Source organism: Nerophis lumbriciformis, linkage group LG36, assembly GCF_033978685.3.
Source record: "Nerophis lumbriciformis linkage group LG36, RoL_Nlum_v2.1, whole genome shotgun sequence".
In the NCBI taxonomy this organism is placed as follows: Eukaryota; Metazoa; Chordata; class Actinopteri; order Syngnathiformes; family Syngnathidae; genus Nerophis; species Nerophis lumbriciformis.
Window position 1 is genome coordinate 9,105,726 of NC_084583.2, and position 24,275 is coordinate 9,130,000.

Sequence of the window (24,275 nt, forward strand, 5' to 3'; positions counted from 1 at the left end):
AGTAAAAAAATTTAAAATTCCATTCCGTTTTAACGCGCTCTGTCATAACGTTTTTAGTATTCAATCAGACATCATTGTGAGGTTTTGTATTAGTATCAGATATACCGTTTAGTGATATATCTTAGTGATGTATCAGATTGTAGGTGAGGTTTTTTTTTACCCTTCGCATTCATATTTTGCTGTGTTTGTTGCATTTTTGTTGCGTTTCCCTTGATTGCAAAACATGTGGATGGAGAGGGTGTGTGACGTTCATATGTTGTCAATATTCAGTGTTTTATCCTTCATAGTTAATAATATAAATCCCACATTCTTTATTTTCATGTACATTCTGGGTGTGTCATTCAGTAAAAAAATTTAAAATTCCATTCCGTTTTAAGGCGCTCTGTCATAACGTTTTTAGCATTCAATCAGACATTATTGTGAAGTTTTGTATTAGTATCAGATATACCGTTTAGTGATATATCTTAGTGATGTATCAGATTGAAGGTGAGTTTTTTTTTTACCCTTCGCATTCATATTTGGCTGTGTTTGTTGCATTTTTGTTGCATTTCCCTTGATTGCAAAACATGTGGATGGAGAGGGTGTGTGACGTTCATGTGTTGTCAATATTCAGTGTTTTATCCTTCATAGTTAATAATATAAATCCCACATTCTTTATTTTCATGTACATTCTGGGTGTCATTCAGAAAAAAAATGTAAAATTCCATTCCGTTTTAAGGCGCTCTGTCATAACGTTTTTAGCATTCAATCAGACATCATTGTGAGGTTTTGTATTAGTATCAGATATACCGATTAGTGATATATCTTAGTGATGTATCAGATTGTAGGTGAGGTTTTTTTTGTAACCCTTCGCATTCATATTTGGCTGTGTTTGTTGCATTTTTGTTGCATTTCCCTTGATTGCAAAATATGTGGCTGGAGAGGGTGTGTGACGTTCATGTGTTGTCAATATTCAGTATTTTATCCTTCATAGTTAATAATATAAATCCAACATTCTTTATTTTCATGTACATTCTGGGTGTCATTCAGTAAAAATAATGTAAAATTCCATTCTGTTTTAAGGCGCTTTGTCATAACGTTTTTAGCATTTAATCAGACATTATTGTGAGGTTTTGTATTAGTATCAGATATACCGTTTAGTGATATATCTTAGTGATGTATCAGATTGTAGGTGAGGTTTTTTTTTTACCCTTTGCATTCATATTTGGCTGTGTTTGTTGCATTTTTGTTGCGTTTCCCTTGATTGCAAAACATGTGGATGTAGAGGGTGTGTGGCGTTCATATGTTGTCAATATTCAGTGTTTTATCCTTCATTGTTAATATTGTAACATTCTTTATTTTCATGTACATTCTGGGTGTGTCATTCAGTAAAACAATTTAAAATTCCATTCCAATTTAAGGTGCTCTGTCATAAGGTTTTTAGCATTCAATCAGACATTATTGTGAGGTTTTGTATCAGTATCAGATATACCGTTTAGTGATGTATCAGATTGTAGGTGAGGTTTTTTTTTTACCCTTCGCATTCATATTTTTCTGTGTTTGTTGCATTTTTGTTGCGTTTCCCTTGATTGCAAAATATGTGGATGGAGAGGGTGTGTGATGTTCATATGTTGTCAATATTCAGTGTTTTATCCTTCATAGTTAATATTGTAACATTCTTTATTTTCATGTACATTCTGGGTGTCATTCAGTAAAAAAATGTAAAATTCCATTCCGTTTTAAGGCGCTCTGTCATAACGTTTTTAGCATTCAATCAGACATTATTGTGAGGTTTTGTATTAGTATCAGATGTACCGTTTAGTGATATATCTTAGTGATGTATCAGATTGTAAGTGAGGTTGTTTTTTTAACCTTCGCATTCATATTTGGCTGTGTTCGTTGCATTTTTGTTGCATTTCCCTTGATTGCAAAACATGTGGATGGAGAGGGTGTGGGACGTTCATATGTTGTCAATATTCAGTGTTTTATCCTTCATAGTTAATAATATAAATCCCACATTCTTTATTTTCATGTACATTCTGGGTGTCATTCACTAAAAAAAATTAAAATTTCATTCCGTTTTAAGGCGCTCTGTCATAACGTTTTTAGCATTCAATCAGACATCATTGTGAGGTTTTGTATTAGTATCAGATATACCGTTTAGTGATATATCTTAGTGATGTATCAGATTGTAGGTGAGGTTTTTTTTACCCTTCGCATTCATATTTCCCTGTGTTTGTTGCATTTTTGCTGCGTTTCGCTCGATTGTAAAATATGTGGACCGAGAGGGTGTGTGACGTTCATATGTTGTCAATATTCAGTGTTTTATCCTTCATAGTTAATATTGTAAATCCCACATTCTTTATTTTCATGTACATTCTGGGTGTCTCATTCAGTAAAAAAATTTAAAATTCCATTCCGTTTTAACGCGCTCTGTCATAACGTTTTTAGTATTCAATCAGACATCATTGTGAGGTTTTGTATTAGTATCAGATATACCGTTTAGTGATATATCTTAGTGATGTATCAGATTGTAGGTGAGGTTTTTTTTTACCCTTCGCATTCATATTTTGCTGTGTTTGTTGCATTTTTGTTGCGTTTCCCTTGATTGCAAAACATGTGGATGGAGAGGGTGTGTGACGTTCATATGTTGTCAATATTCAGTGTTTTATCCTTCATAGTTAATAATATAAATCCCACATTCTTTATTTTCATGTACATTCTGGGTGTGTCATTCAGTAAAAAAATTTAAAATTCCATTCCGTTTTAAGGCGCTCTGTCATAACGTTTTTAGCATTCAATCAGAGATTATTGTGAAGTTTTGTATTAGTATCAGATATACCGTTTAGTGATATATCTTAGTGATGTATCAGATTGAAGGTGAGTTTTTTTTTTACCCTTCGCATTCATATTTGGCTGTGTTTGTTGCATTTTTGTTGCATTTCCCTTGATTGCAAAACATGTGGATGGAGAGGGTGTGTGACGTTCATGTGTTGTCAATATTCAGTGTTTTATCCTTCATAGTTAATAATATAAATCCCACATTCTTTATTTTCATGTACATTCTGGGTGTCATTCAGAAAAAAAATGTAAAATTCCATTCCGTTTTAAGGCGCTCTGTCATAACGTTTTTAGCATTCAATCAGACATCATTGTGAGGTTTTGTATTAGTATCAGATATACCGATTAGTGATATATCTTAGTGATGTATCAGATTGTAGGTGAGGTTTTTTTTGTAACCCTTCGCATTCATATTTGGCTGTGTTTGTTGCATTTTTGTTGCATTTCCCTTGATTGCAAAATATGTGGCTGGAGAGGGTGTGTGACGTTCATGTGTTGTCAATATTCAGTGTTTTATCCTTCATAGTTAATAATATAAATCCAACATTCTTTATTTTCATGTACATTCTGGGTGTCATTCAGTAAAAATAATGTAAAATTCCATTCTGTTTTAAGGCGCTCTGTCATAACGTTTTTAGCATTTAATCAGACATTATTGTGAGGTTTTGTATTAGTATCAGATATACCGTTTAGTGATATATCTTAGTGATGTATCAGATTGTAGGTGAGTTTTTTTTTTTACCCTTTGCATTCATATTTGGCTGTGTTTGTTGCATTTTTGTTGCGTTTCCCTTGATTGCAAAACATGTGGATGTAGAGGGTGTGTGACGTTCATATGTTGTCAATATTCAGTGTTTTATCCTTCATTGTTAATATTGTAACATTCTTTATTTTCATGTACATTCTGGGTGTGTCATTCAGTAAAACAATTTAAAATTCCATTCCAATTTAAGGTGCTCTGTCATAAGGTTTTTAGCATTCAATCAGACATTATTGTGAGGTTTTGTATCAGTATCAGATATACCGTTTAGTGATGTATCTTAGTGATGTATCAGATTGTAGGTGAGGTTTTTTTTTTTACCCTTCGCATTCATATTTTTCTGTGTTTGTTGCATTTTTGTTGCGTTTCCCTTGATTGCAAAATATGTGGATGGAGAGGGTGTGTGACGTTCATGTGTTGTCAATATTCAGTGTTTTATCCTTCATAGTTAATATTGTAACATTCTTTATTTTCATGTACATTCTGGGTGTCTCATTCAGTACAAAAATGTAAAATTCCATCCCGTTTTAAGGCGCTTTGTCATAACGTTTTTAGCATGCAATCAAACATTATTGTGAGATTTTGTATTAGTGTTCCTAAAAATAGATATACCGGCCCCCATTCTTTTCTCTAAATTTGGCCCCTCGAGTCAAAATAATTGCCCTGTTCTAATGAATTGTTTTTCAAACAACAATTCTTATCTAAAGTCTGTTGTTTTTAAAAAACAAAAGCATGTTATATGTTGAAAATGTGGTGTTTTTTGGAAGGGGTCCCAAATCATTGATTACGAATTATTTCGATAGGTGACCCTGATTTGAGATTGGAGTGTTTTGAATGGGACCAATTGAGATTGAAAGTTGAGGTACTACTGTGCAAATAAACTTTCTTCTGTCGCTTCTTTATTGTCTTTTTTATGTCACAAACAAGGTGGAGCCGCCAGTGAGAACTTTTAAATGCTGCTGGTTGAGAGGAGCGAGACATGCTTTTGTGTTCGACTCTCCAAAAATGTCCAATAACACAAAAACAATCCTAGATTTTTCCCTCTTCATGTTTTTGAAAGAAGACAATCGAGAAGGGTATTGTATTGCTTAGTAACTAAGTTGCCAACACTCAGCCCTCCGTCTGTCTTCTTATTCTCTGGCAGACCAGGTGCATATAGTGTGTTAAGAAGCAGCATACACCGTTAGAACTAGGGTTGTACCAGACGACCATGTTCGGCAGCGCGCACACACAGAGTACTTACAAGCAGACACAGTGTGTAGACAGAAAAAGGAGAATGGACGCATTTTGGCGTAAAAAGTAAAGATAAAGGTGAAGTTATAACACTGAAACACCCTCAGGAAAAGGTGCTTTAAGACATGCCTCGCGGCTAAAGTCCATCCGCAGTCTGCAGTGTTGTAGCTACTTCTAAGTCACTAATCCTGGCCTCCATAGCGACAAATAAAGTATGTTTCTTACAAGTAACATTATCACCGGAGGACGAGGAATAGCTAAACATGCTTCACTACACACCCGTGGGAGGATTCAATAGCTCACCGCCGTCACAATGTAAACAAACGCCATGGGTGGATCTACACCTGACATCCACTGTAATGATACCAAGTACAGGAGCGTATCTCGTCGATACTACTATGTTTACATCGATATTTTTTAGCATCACAAAATCTTCTTTCATTTTTAAAAAATATCTTTTATGTTTATATAAACTCAGGAAATATGTATGACGACTTTGAATATGACCAATGTATGATCCTGTAACTACTTGGTATCGGATCCATACCCAAATTTGTGGTATCATCCAAAACTAATGTAAAGTATCAAAAAAGAGAAGAATAAGTAAATTATTACATTTTAACAGAAGTGTAGATAGAACATGTTGAAACAGAAAATAAGCAGATATTAACAGTAAATGAACAAGTAGATTAATAATTCCTTTTTACAGTTTGTCCTTTATAATGTTGACCAAATAATAGTATGATAAATGACACTATGTTACTGCATACGTCAGCAGACTAATTAGGAGTCTTTGTTTGTTTACTTACTACTAAAAGACAAGTTGTCTAGTATGTGCATTATTTTATTTAAGGACTAAATTACAATAATAAACATATGTTTCATGTACCCTAAGAATTTTGGTTAAAATAAAGCCAATAATGCAATTTTTTGTGGTCCCCTTTATTTAGAAAAGTATCGAAATACATTTTGGTATGGGGACAACACTAGTTAGAACCAAAACCTACATTCAGAGACAGTCTCATTATAATGTGTTCATGAGCAAGTCCGAATAAGTGTCATTTGTGTCAATGAATGCATGGGAATCACTGCCTTAATACATTACAGTTTTGTTCTATTTCTTGCTAAAAATGTATATTGCGTATAAAGGACTTAAAGAGTGGAAGTGAGTGACTGCATGCAGACATCACGTCATGGATGCAGATTGTGGAGGCACTATTCAAATGCCACTAAATGTTAGGGTAGGAACGAAAGTAACGCACTTTGGCCAAAGAAGGAATACACTTGTTATGTAACCATGCAATCCCTGGCAACAACGGCACACTCATTGACTTACTCCATACACACCCTCCTTTTTTTTTTACAGAGCCACACCACCACTAATTATGTGTGTGACAATATTGAACTGTGTTGTTTGGGGAAGTTACCCGCTCTTGTGCTCATTCCTGCAGACGCAGTGCAGCTGCTGCCACTCAACCCGTATTACAGAAGCGTCCCGTTTGACGTCAGCAACGTGGATTTGACCAACAGCACTCTGGTCAAGGCTGAGTTCAGGATCTTCCGAGCCCCTAACCCGCAGGCCCGCGCCTCTGAGCAGAGAGTGGAGATCTATCAGGTAGAGGGAAATGTCTTCTCATTAGCACTAAAACGTCATTAAATAAACAGCCAAATTTTATAGTGCTTTGTATGAAATCCGCTTGTCAGAGAATAGATCCACTGCAAGAATTATTTTGTGGCTCCCAGCAAATATTTCACACCTCTGACCGAATTCCCAGGATAGTAAGTCACCTTCATTTACATGTCACAAGTTTTTTATTTTTAGTTTATGACCGTACACTGTGTTATTTAGCTGCTATGCATAAATGAGCCTCCCTTGCCGCAGAGCTCTGGAAGAGAGCACGGACCTCTGCCAGGGCCAAACACTTGACAAAAGTGTCAGAAAAACAATCCCGGACCTGCACCAGAATTGAATGCTTTCTTCCTTCCCACCTCTCCACATACTTTTATGGACATGACTTGTCCTTTTTGAGTAATCCTGCACATAAACAAACAGACTAAGCACAGTTCTGGGACTGCATGGTAAACATGTAAAGTTGTTGTTTTGGAAGGGCTTTGAATATGGTTTATGTCTTTATTAAGGTTTTAACATTCTTAACTGTTATACATGTGTTGTTGGTTCCTTCTTTTATCAATGATGTCAATTTGTTTTCAGATGCAATATGTTCCTTTTTCTGTCCTTTGTTATCTGTCACTTATACTTAGACAAACTTTAATGACCCACAAGGGAAATTGCTCCACACAGTAGCTCAGTTACAAAGGATGGAAAGTGTAAGGATGGAAATGATAATGCAGGTATAAAGTACACTAAACATGTACCATAGTAGCAATATAAAATATAATATATATATGTAATATTTACATATTATATATACAGTATATAATATATATACTGATATATTATATTATATTTTTATACAATATGTAACAATTACTGTCAGGTTCAAACACAGATGACATCTATTAAACAGACAAGAAGCAAGGAATCAAACAGAGACAGGATTCATTTAGCTAAATGAGGAGAAACGTCTAGGCTGCAGCTCCGTACAGTCTTCCACCACGCTCTGGCAAGGGAATTCTATGCCACCTCTTTTATTTGGACTTTCCCTGATTACATAGCAACAACTGTTTCTAAAGGGACATGGGTCGTAAACAGCTATTGCCTTCGGTCACAAAACAGTTCAACAAAAAGATGCCTGGAGCTTGGGCAGGTCCTGCTTCCTCTCCGCTTTGTAGATCTCTGGTCAAGACAAAAATCTTCCTGTGGATCACAATAGATCAAAGAAACTGAACCCCTCCTGTCTTCTCCCATCGTACACAGTGGAGTTTTACAAGCCTTTTTCTTGGTAAGATCAAAGACAGCTTTTGTCCTCTCGCCGGTAACTCATGGCAACACAAAGTTTTGTGATAACTTAGATACAATTATTCTGACAATTACCATGTACAATATTACAGTATATGTAACAGCTGCAGCATAAAATAGAGAGTAGATCCAGCAGAAAATAGTCATTATAAACAAAGAGAGGTCGCTAACATAGAAGCGGTCAGGTAATAGACAGATATCTATTGCTGTATGGCGAGTGATTATACAGCTGGATGGAGTGCGGAATGAAGGAGTTCTTGAATCCAACAGCTGAAGGAGCCTGTTGGAGTATGAGCTCCGCTGTCCCTCAATTGTCTGGTGGAGTGGGTGGGCAGGATTGCCCATGATGGCGAGCAGTTTGTCCAGTGTCCTCCTGTCCCTCACTGACACAAACGCCTCCAGCTGCGTGCCAATAGTTTGGCTGGCTTTCCGAATCAGTTTGTCAATCCGGTATAAGTCCCTTTTGCTGGTGCTGCTCCCCCAACAAAGCACTGCAAAGTACAGGGCACTGGCCACAACAGACTGAAAAAAGATCTCCAACAGCTTGCTGCACACATTAAAGGACCTAAGCTTCCTCAGGAAAAAGAGTCTGCTCATGCCCTTCTTGTAAACAGCTTTGCTGTTGTCCTTCCAGTCCATTCTGCTGTTCAAGTGGACTCCCAGGTACTTGTACTGCCCCACTACTGCCACCTCCCGGGCCTGGATCTTGATGGGCTCCACACTCACACTTTTCTTCTTTGTCAAACGCTACAAAAAGACCAAAAAAAAAAAGCAAAACGCAGATACTCACTGAGCTGAAGTCACAGGCACAACATTTCGAACCTCCTCGCAGCCGTGTTTGTTAGAAACAATCGACAAGAAGGTGCGTTCACTGTCTTTATGTGTGTCCTCTCTGCATTTGTTTCTGTCAGCTGCTGAAGCCGGACGAGGAGAGCACGTCCACTCAGCGTTACATAGACTCTCGCACCGTCCAGCCGCGTGCCAGGGGGTCCTGGCTCTCTGTGGACGTCACAGACACGGTCAAGGACTGGGTGTCAGAGCCGGGTCAGCGCCACAGTGTCCTTATATTCCTATACTCCTTGTATCCTGTATTCTCATGTCTCCTGTGTCTCCTCATGGCAGAAAATAATCTGGGTTTGAAGCTGGGCGTCCACTGTCCCTGCTGCACCTTTGTACCCTCCACCAACAACATTGTGCCCAACAAGAGCGAAGAACTGGAGGCTCTCTTTGCAGGTTTGTTAGAGCTTTCGTAACGTAATGGGAGCGCTATCAACAATGTTTCATAAGCAGCATATTGTAGGTAAAGCAGGTGTGCACATGAGAGTAATCTGTGTCAAAGGCGACATGGAATGTGATGCATGAGAGTGGAGCCAAGGTGGGGGCAGGTTAGGACAACGGTCATCTATTCTAGTAACATAGCGGGATGCACACAGAGGACAAGATACTAAGATGAGGTAGCAATGTAGGTCCTCCCATTTTTAGTTGCTTCTGTGTGCAGGCGATCCTGGTTATAGCGCACTCAGAAAGAGAATATATCTGGCCAGAAAATCCAGTTTGTTCCCATGTATTGCACAACATATTAAAGTTAAAGTTAAAGTACCAATGATTGTCACACACACACTGGGTGTGGTGAAATGTGTCCTCTGCATTTGACCCATCCCCTTGTTCACCCCCTGGGAGGTGAGGGGAGCAGTGGGCAGCAGTGGTGGACGCGCCCGGGAATCATTTTTGGTGGTTCAACCCCCAATTCCAACCCTTGATGCTGAGTGCCAAGCAGGGAGGTAATGGCTCCCATTTTTATAGTCTTTGGTATGACTCGGCCGGGGTTTGAACTCACAACCTACCCATCTCTGGAGTAGGTCCAGAGTGGTGTATAAAGAGAGTTTGGCTAAAACAACAGGCCCCCTTTTTTGCTTCCAAGGACGTTTGCGGCTGTGTCCGCATGCATGCAATTGCAGTCGCTCTAACATTAGTTTTTCTGACAAAATCAATCAGAAATATGTCTATATATACAAACCCCGTTTCCATATGAGTTGGGAAATTGTGTTAGATGTAAATGTAAACGGAATACAATGATTTGCAAATCATTTTCAACCCATATTCAGTTGAATATGCTACAAAGACAACATATTTGATGTTCAAACTGATAAACATTTTTTTTGTTGCAAATAATCATTAACTTTAGAATTTGATGCCAGCAACACGTGACAAAGAAGTTGGGAAAGGTGGCAATAAATACTGATAAACTTGAGGAATGCTCATCAAACACTTATTTGGAACATCCCACAAGTGTGCAGGCTAATTGGGAACAGGTGGGTGCCATGATTGGGTATAAAAACAGCTTCCCAAAAAATGCTCAGTCTTTCACAAGAAAGGATGGGGCGAGGTACACCCCTTTGTCCACAACTGTGTGAGCAAATAGTCAAACAGTTTAAGAACAACGTTTCTCAAAGTGCAATTGCAAGAAATTTAGGGATTTCAACATCTACGGTCCATAATATCATCAAAAGGTTCAGAGAATCTGGAGAAATCACTGCACGTAAGCGGAATGGCCGGAAACCAACATTGAATGACCGTGACCTTCGATCCCTCAGACGGCACTGTATCAAAAACCGACATCAATCTCTAAAGGATATCACCACATGGGCTCAGGAACACTTCAGAAAACCACTGTGAATAAAACAAAAGTTTTAGCAACTGTTATGTAAAAGAAAAGGGGTAGGATTAAATAAGCTCTGCTTCTTCCTACTCCTTTTCAAACATGTTGAAAAGCCAAACTGGATTGTGATGTATCATGTTGTATGCTTGCATGTTCGAAATAAACTCAAACTCAACTCAACTCAACTGTCACTAAATACAGTTTGTCGCTACATCTGTAAGTGCAAGTTAAAGCTCTACTATGCAAAGCGAAAGCCATTTATCAACAACATCCAGAAACGCCGCCGGCTTCTCTGGGCCCGAGATCATCTAAGATGGACTCATACAAAGTGGAAAAGTGTTCTGTGGTCTGACGAGTCCACATTTCAAATTGTTTTTGGAAATATTCGACATGGTGTCATCCCGACCAAAGGGGAAGCGAACCATCCAGACTGTTATCGACGCAAAGTTCAAAAGCCAGCATCTGTGATGGTATGGGGGTGCATTAGTGCCCAAGGCATGGGTGACTTACACATCTGTGAAGGCACCATTAATGCTGAAAGGTACATACAGGTTTTGGAACAACATATGCTGCCATTTAAGCGCCGTCTTTTTCATGGACCCCCCTGCTTATTTCAGCAAGACAATGCCAAGCCACATTCAGCACGTGTTACATCAGCGAGGCTTCGTAAAAAAAAAGTGCGGGTACTTTCCTGGCCTGCCTGCAGTCCAGACCTGTCTCCCATCGAAAATGTGTGGCGTATTATGAAGCGTAAAATACGACAGCGGACACTCCGGACTGTTGAACGACTGAAGCTCTACATAAAACAAGAATGGGAAAGAATTCCACTTCAAAAGCTTCAACAATTACTTTCCTCAGTTTCCAATCGTTTATTGAGTGTTGTTAAAAGAAAAGGTGATGTAACACAGTGGTGAACATGCCCTTTCCCAACTATTTTGGCACGTGTTGCAGCCATGAAATTCTAAGTTAATTATTATTTGCAAAAAAGAAATAAAGTTTATGAGTTTCAACATCAAATATCTTGTCTTTGTAGTGCATTCAATTGAATATGGGTTGAAAAGGATTAGCAAATCATTGTATTCTGTTTAAATTTACATCTAACACAATTTCCCAACTCATATGGAAACAGGGTTTGTAGTTGTAAACATATTTCAGCTTATAAACATGCTTTTATTTTGTCAAAGTATAACTTTGCGGCCGTTTTTGACGCACTCTGCTGCTACATTCCTGCAGTGTTTGGTGACCAGCAGGCACTTCAACACGCACCCGACGGCGCAATAAACTACAAAATGCACAGAACGAGCAAAAAAACAACTTGCTACTATTCTCATTTTGACAAAATCTTCATTAGCTTTGGACCAACAATCAGGGAGAAATTGTGACTTTAGTGTGAAGTATGTCCACGGTGGTGTGTGCCTCCAATGTATTTGTAGTCATTGTGCCATCTCTGCCTGTGCTTTTAGACTTAGTCAAACTTTATTGATCCACTTGCATGTATATTACACCTAAAATTTGGTTTCTTGTACTTTTACAGTGTCTACTCGGTCTATTTGTACTAGGGATGTCCCGATCCAGGGTTTTGCACTTCCGATCCGATCCGATATTGTTTTTGCACTTCCGATCCGATACCGATACTGACCGATACTGGCCTATCCGACCATGTATTAAAGTTTAAAGTTATTTAGCCTACTTAGTTGTCAGAATCATGTTGAAAAAGGTTTTAGTACTCTTGATAACAAATAGCCAGCTGAATTAGGGCAGTTTGAATAATACACAATGGTTGGTAACAAGAAACTGACCTGTTTATTCAAGGATAAACACATCCATCCATCCATCCATTTTCTACCGCTTATTCTCTTTGGGGTCGCGGGGGGCGCTGGAGCCTATTTCAGCTACAATCGGGCGGAAGGCGGGGTACACCCTGGACAAGTCGCTACCTCATCGCAGGGCCAACACAGATAGACAGACAACATTCACACTCACATCCACACACTAGGGCCAATTTAGTGTTGCCAATCAACTTATCCCCAGGTGCATGTCTTTGGAAGTGGGAGGAAGCCGGAGTACCCGGAGGGAACCCACGCAGTCACGGGGAGGACATGCAAACTCCACACAGAAAGATCCCGAGCCCGGGATTGAACCCAAGACTACTCAACACAAAATAGACAAAATTATACATGACAAACAGAAATGGCATCATTGAACTAGGGCTGGGCGATATGGCCTTTTTTTTAATATTGCGATATTTTAAGGCCATATTGCGATACACGATATATATCTCGAAATTTTGCCTTAGCCTTGAATGAACACTTGATGCATATAATCACAGCAGTATGATGATTCTATGTGTCTACATTAAAACAATCTTCTTCATACTGCATTAATATATGCTACTTTTAAACTTCCATGCAGAGAAGGAAATCACAACTAAAAAAATCACTATTTTTTTCATACGGTGTTGATCTGGAAATGTTTGCCTCGGCATTTTGATGGTGTGGACGTGTGGCACCGAATGGAGATAAGCGTCTCGACAGACGTTACAATATTTGAACAATGATGACGAAAACTGTTTTCTCTGTCGTGTCCGTGTGTCGAAAATTGTTATGCGCTTATTTTTTTATTTGATTTTGTGCGTGGCATAGATTTGCCGTGCGCAGAGGGCGCTTGAGCAGTGCGCAATTGCACAGGCGCGCACCTTAGAGGGAACATTGCTCGCTCGGCTGTGCTAGCATCACAGCTAACGTTAGCCATGCTGCTACCTCTGCTGGGAGAGAGCGTATGTATGTATGTGACGTATGACGTGACAGTATGTGACGTGTGTAAGAAGGTGCGCTTGTCTGTCTGTGAGAAGGAGACACAGGAAAGAGTGAGAAGAGCCTGTCGTGTAATGCCAGCAGCTAAAAGCAACTGCGTGAGAATCCACAGACCTGTGGATGTGTTGAAAGTGTGCTGGAAAATGCGGAACGGAAATTAGGGAGCAGCAGAAAAGTGGAATGTATTATTTAAATCGGTGCGTTGGAAAACACGGACCGGAGTTTTTTTTAAACTGGATCTGGATCGGCATTTTCAATGCCTTGCCGATACGCATTTTTTTGCAAATATCGGCGGCCGATCCGATCCAAATATCGGATCGGGACATCCCTAATTTGTACACTATATTGCCAAAAGTATTTGGCCACCTGCCTTTACTCACATATGAACTTGAAGTGCCATCCCATGGAATTGTCCAAAATGTTTTGGTATCCTGGAGCATTCAAAGTTCCTTTCACTGGAACTAAGGGGCCAAGCCCAACTCCTGAAAAACCAACCCCACACCATAATTCCTCCTCCACCAAATTTCACACTCGGCACAATCCGAAATGTAGCGTTTTCCTGGCAACCTCCAAACCCAGACTCGTCCATCAGATTGCCGGATGGAAAAGCGTGATTCATCAGTCCAGAGAAGGCGTCTCCACTGCTCTAGAGTCCAGTGGCGACGTGCTTTACACCCCACTGCATGCCACGCTTTGCATTGGACTTGGTGATGTATGGCTTAGATGCAGCTGCTCGGCCATGGAAACCCATTCCATGAAGCTCTCTGCGTACTGTACGTGGGCTAATTGGAAGGTCACATAAATAAATAAATGATAAATGGGTTGTACTTGTATAGCGCTTTTCTACCTTCAAGGTACTCAAAGCGCTTTGACACTACTTCCACATTTACCCATTCACACACACATTCACACACTGATGGAGGGAGCTGCCATGCAAGGCGCTAACCAGCACCCATCAGGAGCAAGGGTGAAGTGTCTTGCTCAGGACACAACGGACATGACGAGGTTGGTACTAGGTGGGGATTGAACCAGGGACCCTTGGGTTGCGCACGGCCACTCTCCCACTGCGCCACGCATGAAGTTTGGAGCGCTGTAGCAACTGACTGTGCAGAAAGTCTTTGCACTATGCTGACCTCTCTGTCAGTTTACGTGGCCTACCACTTGGTGGCTGAGTTGCTGTTGTTCCCAAACTCTTCACTTTTCTTATAATAAAGTTGACTTTGGAATATTTAGGAGCGAGGAAATTTCACGACTGGATTTGTTGCACCGGTGGCATCCTATGACAGCTCTACGCTGGAAATCACTGAGAGCGGCCCATTCTTTCACAAATGATTGTAGCACACACTCCAGTCCAAGGGAGCAGAGCCGGAGAATGCTGGAGTTGGCAGTGACCACTCTGTTTGATATATTTTTAACCTTCAGTGTTTCCCTTGTAAGTATTATCTTGATATTATTTGTATTTCTTAAGACACATTTTGCTACAAGTGTTCTGGAAAGCACCAACGTGGCAAGTCTACGTAAAATAAATAAAATGTGAGCAAAACCTAAAAAAGACAACAATCATAATCTTTCATCACATACACCAGTGTTTTTCAACCACTCGTGTGCCGCGGCACACGAGTGCCGTGAGATATTGTCTGGTGTGCCGTGGGAGATTATCTAATTTCACCTATTTGGGTTAAAAATATTTTTTGCAAACAAGTAATTATAGTCTGCAAATGATTTGTTGTTGTTGAGTGTCGGTGCTGTCTAGAGCTCAGCAGAGTAACCGTGTAATACACTTCCATATCAGTAGGTGGCAGCAGGTAGCTAATTTCTTTGTCGATGTCGGAAACAGTGGGAGGCAGTGTGCAGGTAAAAAGGTGTCGAATGCTTGAACCAAAAATAAACAAAAGGTGAGTGCTCCTAAGAAAAGGCATTGGTGCTTAGGGAAGGCTATGCAGAACGAAACTAAAACTGAACTGGCTACAAAGTCAACAAAAACAGAATGCTGGATGAGAAGCAAAGACTTACTGTGGAGCAAAGACAATGTACATCCGAACATGACATGACAATCAACAATGTCCCCACAAAGAAGGATAAAAACAACTGAAATATTCTTGATTGCTAAAACAAAGTAGATGCGGGAAATATCGCTCAAAGGAAGACATGAAACTGCAACAGGAAAATACCAAAAAAAGAGAAAAAGCCGCCAAAATAGGAGTGCAAGACAAGAACTAAAACACTACACACAGGAAAACAGCAAAAAGTCCAAATAAGTCAGGGTGTGATGTGACAGGTGGTGACAGTACACCTACTTTGAGACAAGAGCTATAGTAATACATAGTTGGTTATGCTTTAAAGTCATATCCAACAATTGCGACATCGACATTTTACTGTCAACTGAGTTTCGTTTTTTAATGAACGCAACAAATGTGCCTTGGCTCAAAAAAGGTTGAAAAACACTGACATACACAATGGTGACATTTATAGTTATATTTTGATAAAGATGGGGTAAAACGTGTGTACTGGTAAACGGCGCATGCAACAGCAACAACAAACATGGCAGTAGACACAAAGTTAAATCATGAAATCCAACATTACCCGAGCAAAAACGATACATATTTATCCGGGAGAGTCTTGATACCAATGTCTTTGACCCAGCCGCACACAAAGAAGTTGTAGACCTTCATGCTTTTCCAAATTTTCCTCTGTTTTGTCGTGTAGAATGATGTCTGGAGCACAATAGTTTAATATGTCTGGGAACTGCACCAAGGAATAATCCTTGGTGCAAATCTTTTTTGATAGACTGTGGGGATCTATTCCATTGCATAGTTGGATTATTGGCTCATGTCTGCTTTTTTTAAAGTTAAAGTACCAATGATTGTCACACACACACACACTAGATGTGGCGAAATTATTCTCTGCATTTGACCCATCACCCTTGATCACCCCCTGGGAGGTGAGCGGAGCAGTGAGCAGCAGCGGTGGCCGTGCCCGGGAATAATTTTTGGTGATTTAACCCCCAATTCCAACCCTTAATGCTGAGTGCCAAGCAGGGAGGTAATGGCTCCCATTTTTATAGTCTTTGGTATGACTCGGCCAGGGTTTGAACTCACAACCTACCCATCTCAGGGCGGACACTCTAACCACTAGGCCACTGAAAGGAATATAGAGGCCCCTTGTGTAGTCAAATAGTTTGTGCACTGCTTGCTGTACAACAGCCATTTTGGCTTGGTTGACCACCGCTGGCTTTCACTTCCGGAAATAAATCACTTGTCGGAATAGGAGCAATACCGCCACTCGTGGCCAAATGTCACCTAACACAGGGGCCCCCAACCTTTTTTGCACCATGGACCGGTTTTAATGTAAGTATTATTTTCAGGGACCGGCTTTCCACTTGTGCCAAATAAATACAGCAAAAATAAGTGCATGAAAAATACAACTTACTATAATGCTGAATTAGTGGGAGCCCTGGGCTTGTTTCTTTGCAATGAGATGCGCAGCAGGTTACCATCAACCTGCTGGGGACTGCAGATGGAAATCCGCCTTTTGGCTACAATCTGTCACATTTCTATTTAATATGTTCATTAACGTGCATTGTATCATCCAACAAAGTTATAACAAATATTACAAACGGCAACTTCCTATGAGGAGTTTTATTGTATATCTATAACAAACAAGCTTATTGGTGTGTCTAGTGCAGGTGTAGGGAACCTATGGCTCTAGAGCCAGATGTGGCTCTTTTGATGACTGCATCTGGCTCTCAGATAAATCTTAGCTGACATTGCTTAACACGATAAGTAATGAATAATTCAGCTGGTAATCACAGTCTTAAAAATAATGTTCAAAATATAAAACATTCTCATGCATTTTAATCCATCCATCCGTTTTCTACCGCACCTGTTCAAGACGTCGCATTAATGGTAAGAAGTATTTTATTTATTATTGGTTAGCTTCAGAATAACAATGTTATTAAAAATAATAAGAGATTTATTATACTCTAAAAATGTTGGTCTTACTTAAAAATGCACGCATCAGTGTTAAAAAATATTATATGGCTCTCACGGAAATACATTTTAAAATATTTGGCTTTCATGGCTCTCTCAGCCAAAAAGGTTCCCGACCACTGGTCTAGTGGGACAGGCGAAAATTAAGTCGGAGAAAATGCAGTCGTTTATAAATTATTTAATGTTTCTCTGCTGCCCGGTAGCCAATCCGGACCGCTGGTTGGGGACCACTGACCTAACATACACAAATGCCAGCACCAAAATAAACTACATCCGCAGGTAAGTCAAAAATGTCTTTAGATTTCAGGTGTGACTTGGTAAAAGCCTACAAAAATGTTCATTATTCAGTTGAAGCCAATCAAGCTACATGAATGTTGTAGTAAACACTTTATCAAGGAGGGGGGAGGTAAATACCATCTTTCATCATATAGTCTATTTTCTCAACTGCAGAGAGGAAGGAGCACCAGGAGTTCATTGGAGAGGCGACAATTATTTGTTTAAATGCATTTAAAAAAATAATACTACATAGGACAAGCGGTAGAAAATGGATGGATGGATTATTAAAACAGTGCAAAAATTATCGTGCATAAAAAAACCACTAATTTTACGCTCGTGTGGCTTCTGTCTGTGTCTTTTTGCGTTCGCGATGTGTCTTTCTCTTTAACCTTTTTGTCACTTAGAGTCGGGAATGAAGTGCACAAATATTGACACATAGCGGCCTGTTTGCAACCTTTACGCGGACGCCTAGGGGGCGCTAACTTTTCAATGTATTTTAAGGATTTAGGATGTAATGACGTACACTATTGGTAACACGTGCATGTATGTGTTGTGTTAGCTAATGATAGCCATTTGGATTACCGTTACCTATCATTGTTCGTTATAAAATGTAGATATTTTATTATAGTATATATATTGTATTTTGTACTGTACAAACCCCAAAAGCAGTGGAGTTGGCACGTTGTGTAAATGGTAAATAAAAACAGAATACAATGATTTGCAAATCCTTTTCAACCTTTATTTAACTGAATAGACTGCAAAGACAAGATATTTAATGTTCCAACTGAGAGACTTTGTTATTTTTTGCAAAAATTAGCTCATTTGGAATTTGATGCCTGCAACATGTTTCAAAAAAGCTGGCACAAGTGGCAAAAAAGACTAAAAAGGGTACATACAGGTTTTGGAGCAACATATGTTGCCATCCAAGCAACGTTATCATGGACGCGCCTGCTTATTTCAGCAAGACAATGCCAAGCCACGTGTTACAACAGTGTGGCTTCATAGTAAAAGAGTGCGGTGCGGGTACAAGACTGGCCTGCCTGTAGTCCAGACCTGTCTCCCATTAAAAATGTGTGGTGCAATATGAAGGCTAAAATATCAGAAGGGAGACTGTTGAACAACTTAAGCTGTACATCAAGCAAGAATGGGAAATAATTCCACTTCAAAACAGTGTCTCCTCAGTTCCCAAACATTTACTGAGTGTTGTTAAAAGGAATGGCCATGTAACATAGTGGTAAAAATGCCCCCGTGACAACTTTTTTGCAATGTGTTGCTGCCATTAAATTCAAAATTAATGATTATTTGCAAAAAACAAAATTAAGTTTCTCAGTGTGAACATTAAGTACATTGTCTTTGCAGTCTATTAATAAGTTGAAAAGGATTTGCAAATCATTGTTTTCTCTTTTTATTTACCATTTACACAACGTGCCAACTTCACTGCTTTTGGATTTTGTATGATTTCCTAAGGAAGAAAAGGAAGGGATTAATTGAGGCCCAGCATCTAGTAGCCTCCACACGACACCTCCGCTCCGGACAGGCTAACCTCCTCCAACCTCCAAGGACAAAGCTACGAGCAATGGGAGACCGGGCTTCCTGCTCCGCCGCTCCCAGTCTGTGGAACGCCCTCCCTGACCACCTAAGGGCACCACAGACTGTGGATGCTTTTAAAAAAGGCTTAAAAACCCTTCTTTTTAAAGAAAGCCTTTTTTTTTAGATATATGCGTGCTAGTTCTAGTTTTTATTTTTTTTATTTTTATTATCTTTTTATTTATTTTATAAATACACTTTAGCACTTTGAGGTTGTTTGTTCAATGGAAAGTGCTTTTTACAAATAAAATATATTATTATTATTATTATTAGAGTGGAGCGACGTGTTTGTAATATTTTATTACCCCATTTAACTTTAAAATACACACAATAAAACTGCGATAACAAACGTTTAGATATTGCAGGAATTAATATAACTCATGTGTAGGGTGCATCTAATGTTGTGGCTGTGTAAATCAATTTGAGGGTAAGAAATGTGTGCCAGTCACACCATCGTGTTAAATAATGGCCATACTGTTTTCCACCACACTGCCATACTATTGAGTAACAAGTCTTAAAGCATGAGCCCAAATTACTGCTCTTTAGTCTAAATTTACACTCAGTCCAAATGTTTTCCTTCTTTTTTTTTTACTCTTACGTCAACAAGAAATATCAATGTTTGATTCTGCTGTGAAGACAAGCTTGGGGCTTGTTTTTTTATAGGCCTTCCCTATTGGCTGAGTCGTGTGTAAACGCAAGAATAAACATTTAAAATTGTGTCACTTTACCACACTTTGAGGCCAATTAGCATGTTAGCATGCGGCTAAGAGCTAATATGAAATGACAGGGTAATGAGGGCGTTGTTAGCCTTGCTGGGATTCCTGAACGCAAATATTTGACACGTTTAACTTAGAGAGATGTATTTAAACGTGTTGGAATAGAGCAAATATTTCAACACAGAAGCAACGTGAAAAATACCACAAATATTTCACTTGGTTTTGTATTTGCAGTAGGGTTGTACGGTATTACTATATTACAGCGATACTAATGTATCATATTCCGTACTATACCGCCTCTAAAAAAGTACCGGTCCACCACCACCCCGCGCCCCGTCGTCGTCACGTCGTGTCATTGGAGGAGCATGTTCGGCAGCGCACACACACACGTAGTACTTACAAGCAGACACAGTGTGTTGGCAGAAAAGGGAGAATGGACACATTTTGGCTTAAAAACTAATGATAAAGGTGAAGTTATAACACTGAAACACCCTCAGGAAGAGGTGCTTTAAGACATGGCTAGCTAGCTAGCAGCTAACGTCCATCCGCAGTGTTTTAGCTTCTTCTAAATCACTAATTCTGGCCTCCATGGCGACAAATAAAGTACGTTTCTTCCAAGTAACATTATCACTGGGGGATGAGGAATAGCTAAACATGTTTCACTACACACCGTAGGTCACCGGCGTCAAAATGTAAACAAACGCCAACATACACCTAACATCCACTGTAATGATACCAAGTACAAGAGCGTATCTAGTCGATACTACTGTGATTACGTCGATATTTTTTGGCATCACAACATCTTCTTTTGGTTTTTTTTTAATTTATATTATGTTTATAAACTCAGGAAATACGTTCCTGGTCACATGGGGACTTTGAATATGAACAATGTATGATCCTGTAACTACTTGGTATCGGATCGATACCTAAATGTGTGGTATCATCCAAAACTAATGTAAAGTATCAAAGAAGAGAAGAATAAGTGATTATTACATTTTAACAGAAGTGTAGATAGAACATGTTAAAACAGAAAATAAGCAGATATTAGTTGATTAATAATTCATTCTCTACCACTTGTTCTTAATAATGTAGACAAAATAATAGGTAGATAAATGACACAATATGTTACTGCATACGTCAGCAGACTAAATTAGGAGCCTTTGTTTGCTAACTTACTAATAAAAGACAAATAGTCTTGTATCTAGTGTGTGTGAATGTTGTCTGTCTATCTGTGTTGGCACTGCGATGAGGTTAAAGTTAAGTTAAAGTACCAATGATTGTCACACACACACGAGGTGTGGCAAAATTATTCTCTGCATTTGACCCATCGCTCTTGATCACCCCCTGGGAGGTGAAGGGAGCAGTGAGCAGCAGCGGTGGCCGCGCCCGGGAATCATTTTTGGTGGTTTAACCCCCAATTCCAACCCTTGATGCTGAGTGCCAAGCAGGGAGGTAATGGCTCCCATTTGTATAGTCTTTGGTGTGACTTGGCCGGTGGCGACTTGTCCAGGGTGTGGATCCAGAAAAAGATTAGAAAAATATCGAAATCATTTTTGTACCGGTACCAAAATAATGGTATCGGGACAACACTAATTTGCAGTGTCAGTGTATAATTATGTCAAGTACAAATATAATGAAATAAGCCACCTCTTCTGTAGGCGTGGACAACGAGCAGCTTCGCCAGATCAAAAACCAAAGCCAGGTCAAAGGTCAGGGGGATTTCAGCACTAAGACGCCTCACCTCATCCTCACCCTGCTGCCCAGCGATAGAGTGGACAAGCCGACCAAGAGAAACCGCAAGAAAAGGGCGGCGGCGGCCACCGACGCCGCCACCTGCTCCCGGTAGGACGCCACATACTTGCACTTTGTCATGTGTGAACCTTTGCAGACTATTGTGAGGCCAGGCTAACAATAGTGTGTCAGTGTTTAGACTGCTGTGAGTTTGATTTAGTCTAGCTCACGCTGGCAGCCAGAGCATTGTCATTACGCTTCAATCTCCTCGCTGCTTCTCCTTGTCAGCGGCTCCGAGTCGGGCTGCTGCCTGCGCTCGCTCTACATCGACTTCAGACGGGACCTCAACTGGAAGTGGATCCACGAGCCCAAAGGTTACAAGGCCAACTTCTGTGCAGGCAACTGTCCTTACCTGTGGAGCGCCAACAACCACTACAACATGGTGGGCCTCTCGCTTCTCCTCTGCCGCTCTGCACCGCACCACACACACTCTTAATATTCATATTTTTATGTCACATAATTTTGTACAAAAAAAGGCCATCTCTATTGCAATGAAATATGTATTACTAGTAAATATTAGTATCAAAAATTATTTTGTACCTTCTCGATCAGAAAATATATTTATATACAAATTATATTGATAAATATTATTATCATAAAGGCTTTCATACAGATATATACCTTCTCTATTAGAAATAAAAGCATTAATCAATTAGTAATATATATGTGCAGTATGGGTACGTTTAAAAAAATATTTTGTACAAATAAATGCTTTCTCTATTGGAAGTTAAAATATAAATAAATATATACTGTGTATATATATGTATATGTATATACATGTACTGTATATGAATATATATATATATATATACAGTCCTGGTCAAAAGTGTACAAAAACATTCATGAAGTTTGCTTCTTTTATGAATTTATTATGGGTCTACTGAAAATGTGAGCAAATATGCTGGGTCAAAAGTATACATACAGCAATGTTAATATTTGCTTACATGCCCCTTGGCAAGTTTCACTGCAATAAGGCACTTTTGGTAGCCATCCACAAGCTTCTGCTTGAATTTTTGACCACTCCTCTTGACAAAATTGGTGCAGTTCAGCTAAATGTGTTGGTTTTCTGACATGGACGTGATTCTTCAGCTTTGTCCACACGTTTAAGTCAGGACTTTGGGAAAGCCATTCTAAAACCTTCATTCTAGCCTGATTTAGCCATTCCTTTACCACTTTTGACGTGTGTTTGGGGTCATTGTCCTATTGGAACACCCAACTGCGCCCAAGACCCAACCTCTGGGCTGATGGTTTTAGCTTGTCCTGAAGAATTTGGAGGTAATCCTCCTTTTTCATTGTCCCATGTACTCTTTGTAAAGCACCAGTTCCATTGGCAGCAAAACAGGCCCAGAGCATAATACTACCACCACCATGCTTGATGGTAGGTGTGGTGTTCCTGGGATTAAAGGCCTCACCTTTTCTCCTCCAAACATATACAGTATGTGTGTGTGTGTATATATATATATATATATATATACAGTGTTTCCCACAGGACAGGCATCTATTTGTGGTGGTGTGGTCGGTCGGGGGTCGGGGGGTGACGGCGGCAGCGGCGATGACCAAGAAGAACGCGGAGTTGGAATATAAGTACAACACTTTATGTACATATTTAGCTCATTAAAATTACCGACAGGAAGGCGAGAAACACTTTATTTCAACAGACTCTGGCGCCGTACCTGTCGTCAAAACTCCAAAGACCTATTGCACAGTTGCGCTAACAAAATAAGAGTCTCAGAAAGCTGGCGTGCACAAGCTAGCAAGCTACAGAGTTTGCCGACAATGTATTTCTTGTAAAGTGTATACAAAGGAGTACAGAAGCTGGACAAATAAGATGCCAAAAACCAACCACTTTCATGTGGTATTGGACAGAAAGGAGGACTTTTTTTCTCCTCCATTCGAAAATGCGGACGTTATCAGCACCACTGTCTGATTCCTATCAATGCAAGTCATCACAATCAGGGAATACACCAACTTATATTCTTGTCTTCATGAAAGAAAGTAATCTATATGTGTTAAACATGCTTGTATTATCTTTAAACACCTTTAACTTGTTAACAATATTAACTATGTGTTAAACATGCTTGTATTGTCATTAAACACCTTTAACTTGTTAACAATATTAACTATATGTATTAAACATACTTGTATTATCATTAAACACCTTTAATTTATTAACAATATGTGTTAAACATGCTTGTATTATCTTTAAACACCTTTAACTTGTTAACAATATTAACTATATGTATTAAACATACTTGTATTATCATTAAACACCTTTAATTTATTAACAATATGTGTTAAACATGCTTGTATTATCTTTAAACACCTTTAACTTGTTAACAATATTAACTATATGTATTAAACATACTTTTATTATCATTAAACACCTTTAATTTATTAACAATATTAACTATATGTGTTAAACATGCTTGCATTATCATTAAACACCTTTAACTTGTTAACAAAAACATATATTTCATAAATAAGTAAATATAAATTATATATATGAATGAGGTAGATCCCCACGACTTGATCAATTGTAAAGTAGCTCGCCTGCAGAAAAAGTGTGAGCACCCCTGAGTTACACCCATCTGAACAGGTCAGCCACCTGTTTAAAGCCCGATCACAGTTGAAATCTTGAAATGAAGGGCCTTTAATGGCCAAAACATTAACCTGACAACATTTTAACAGCTGGTTGGCTCAGATTCTATTCT

The 24,275-nt window shown here is 39.3% G+C and overlaps 1 protein-coding gene across 1 annotated transcript in view; it reads left to right on the forward strand.

Annotated features, from left to right (window-relative positions):
- The window catches only part of tgfb5 (transforming growth factor, beta 5), a 52,099-nt gene that overhangs the window by 17,920 nt on the left and 9,904 nt on the right, over positions 1–24,275 (forward strand). Inside the window, exons 2-6 of the mRNA XM_061930432.2 lie at positions 6,265–6,428; positions 8,645–8,777; positions 8,856–8,966; positions 21,432–21,615; positions 21,793–21,946. Of these exons, the coding sequence (XP_061786416.1) occupies positions 6,265–6,428; positions 8,645–8,777; positions 8,856–8,966; positions 21,432–21,615; positions 21,793–21,946 (746 nt within the window). The remainder of the gene's footprint in view (positions 1–6,264; positions 6,429–8,644; positions 8,778–8,855; positions 8,967–21,431; positions 21,616–21,792; positions 21,947–24,275) is intronic.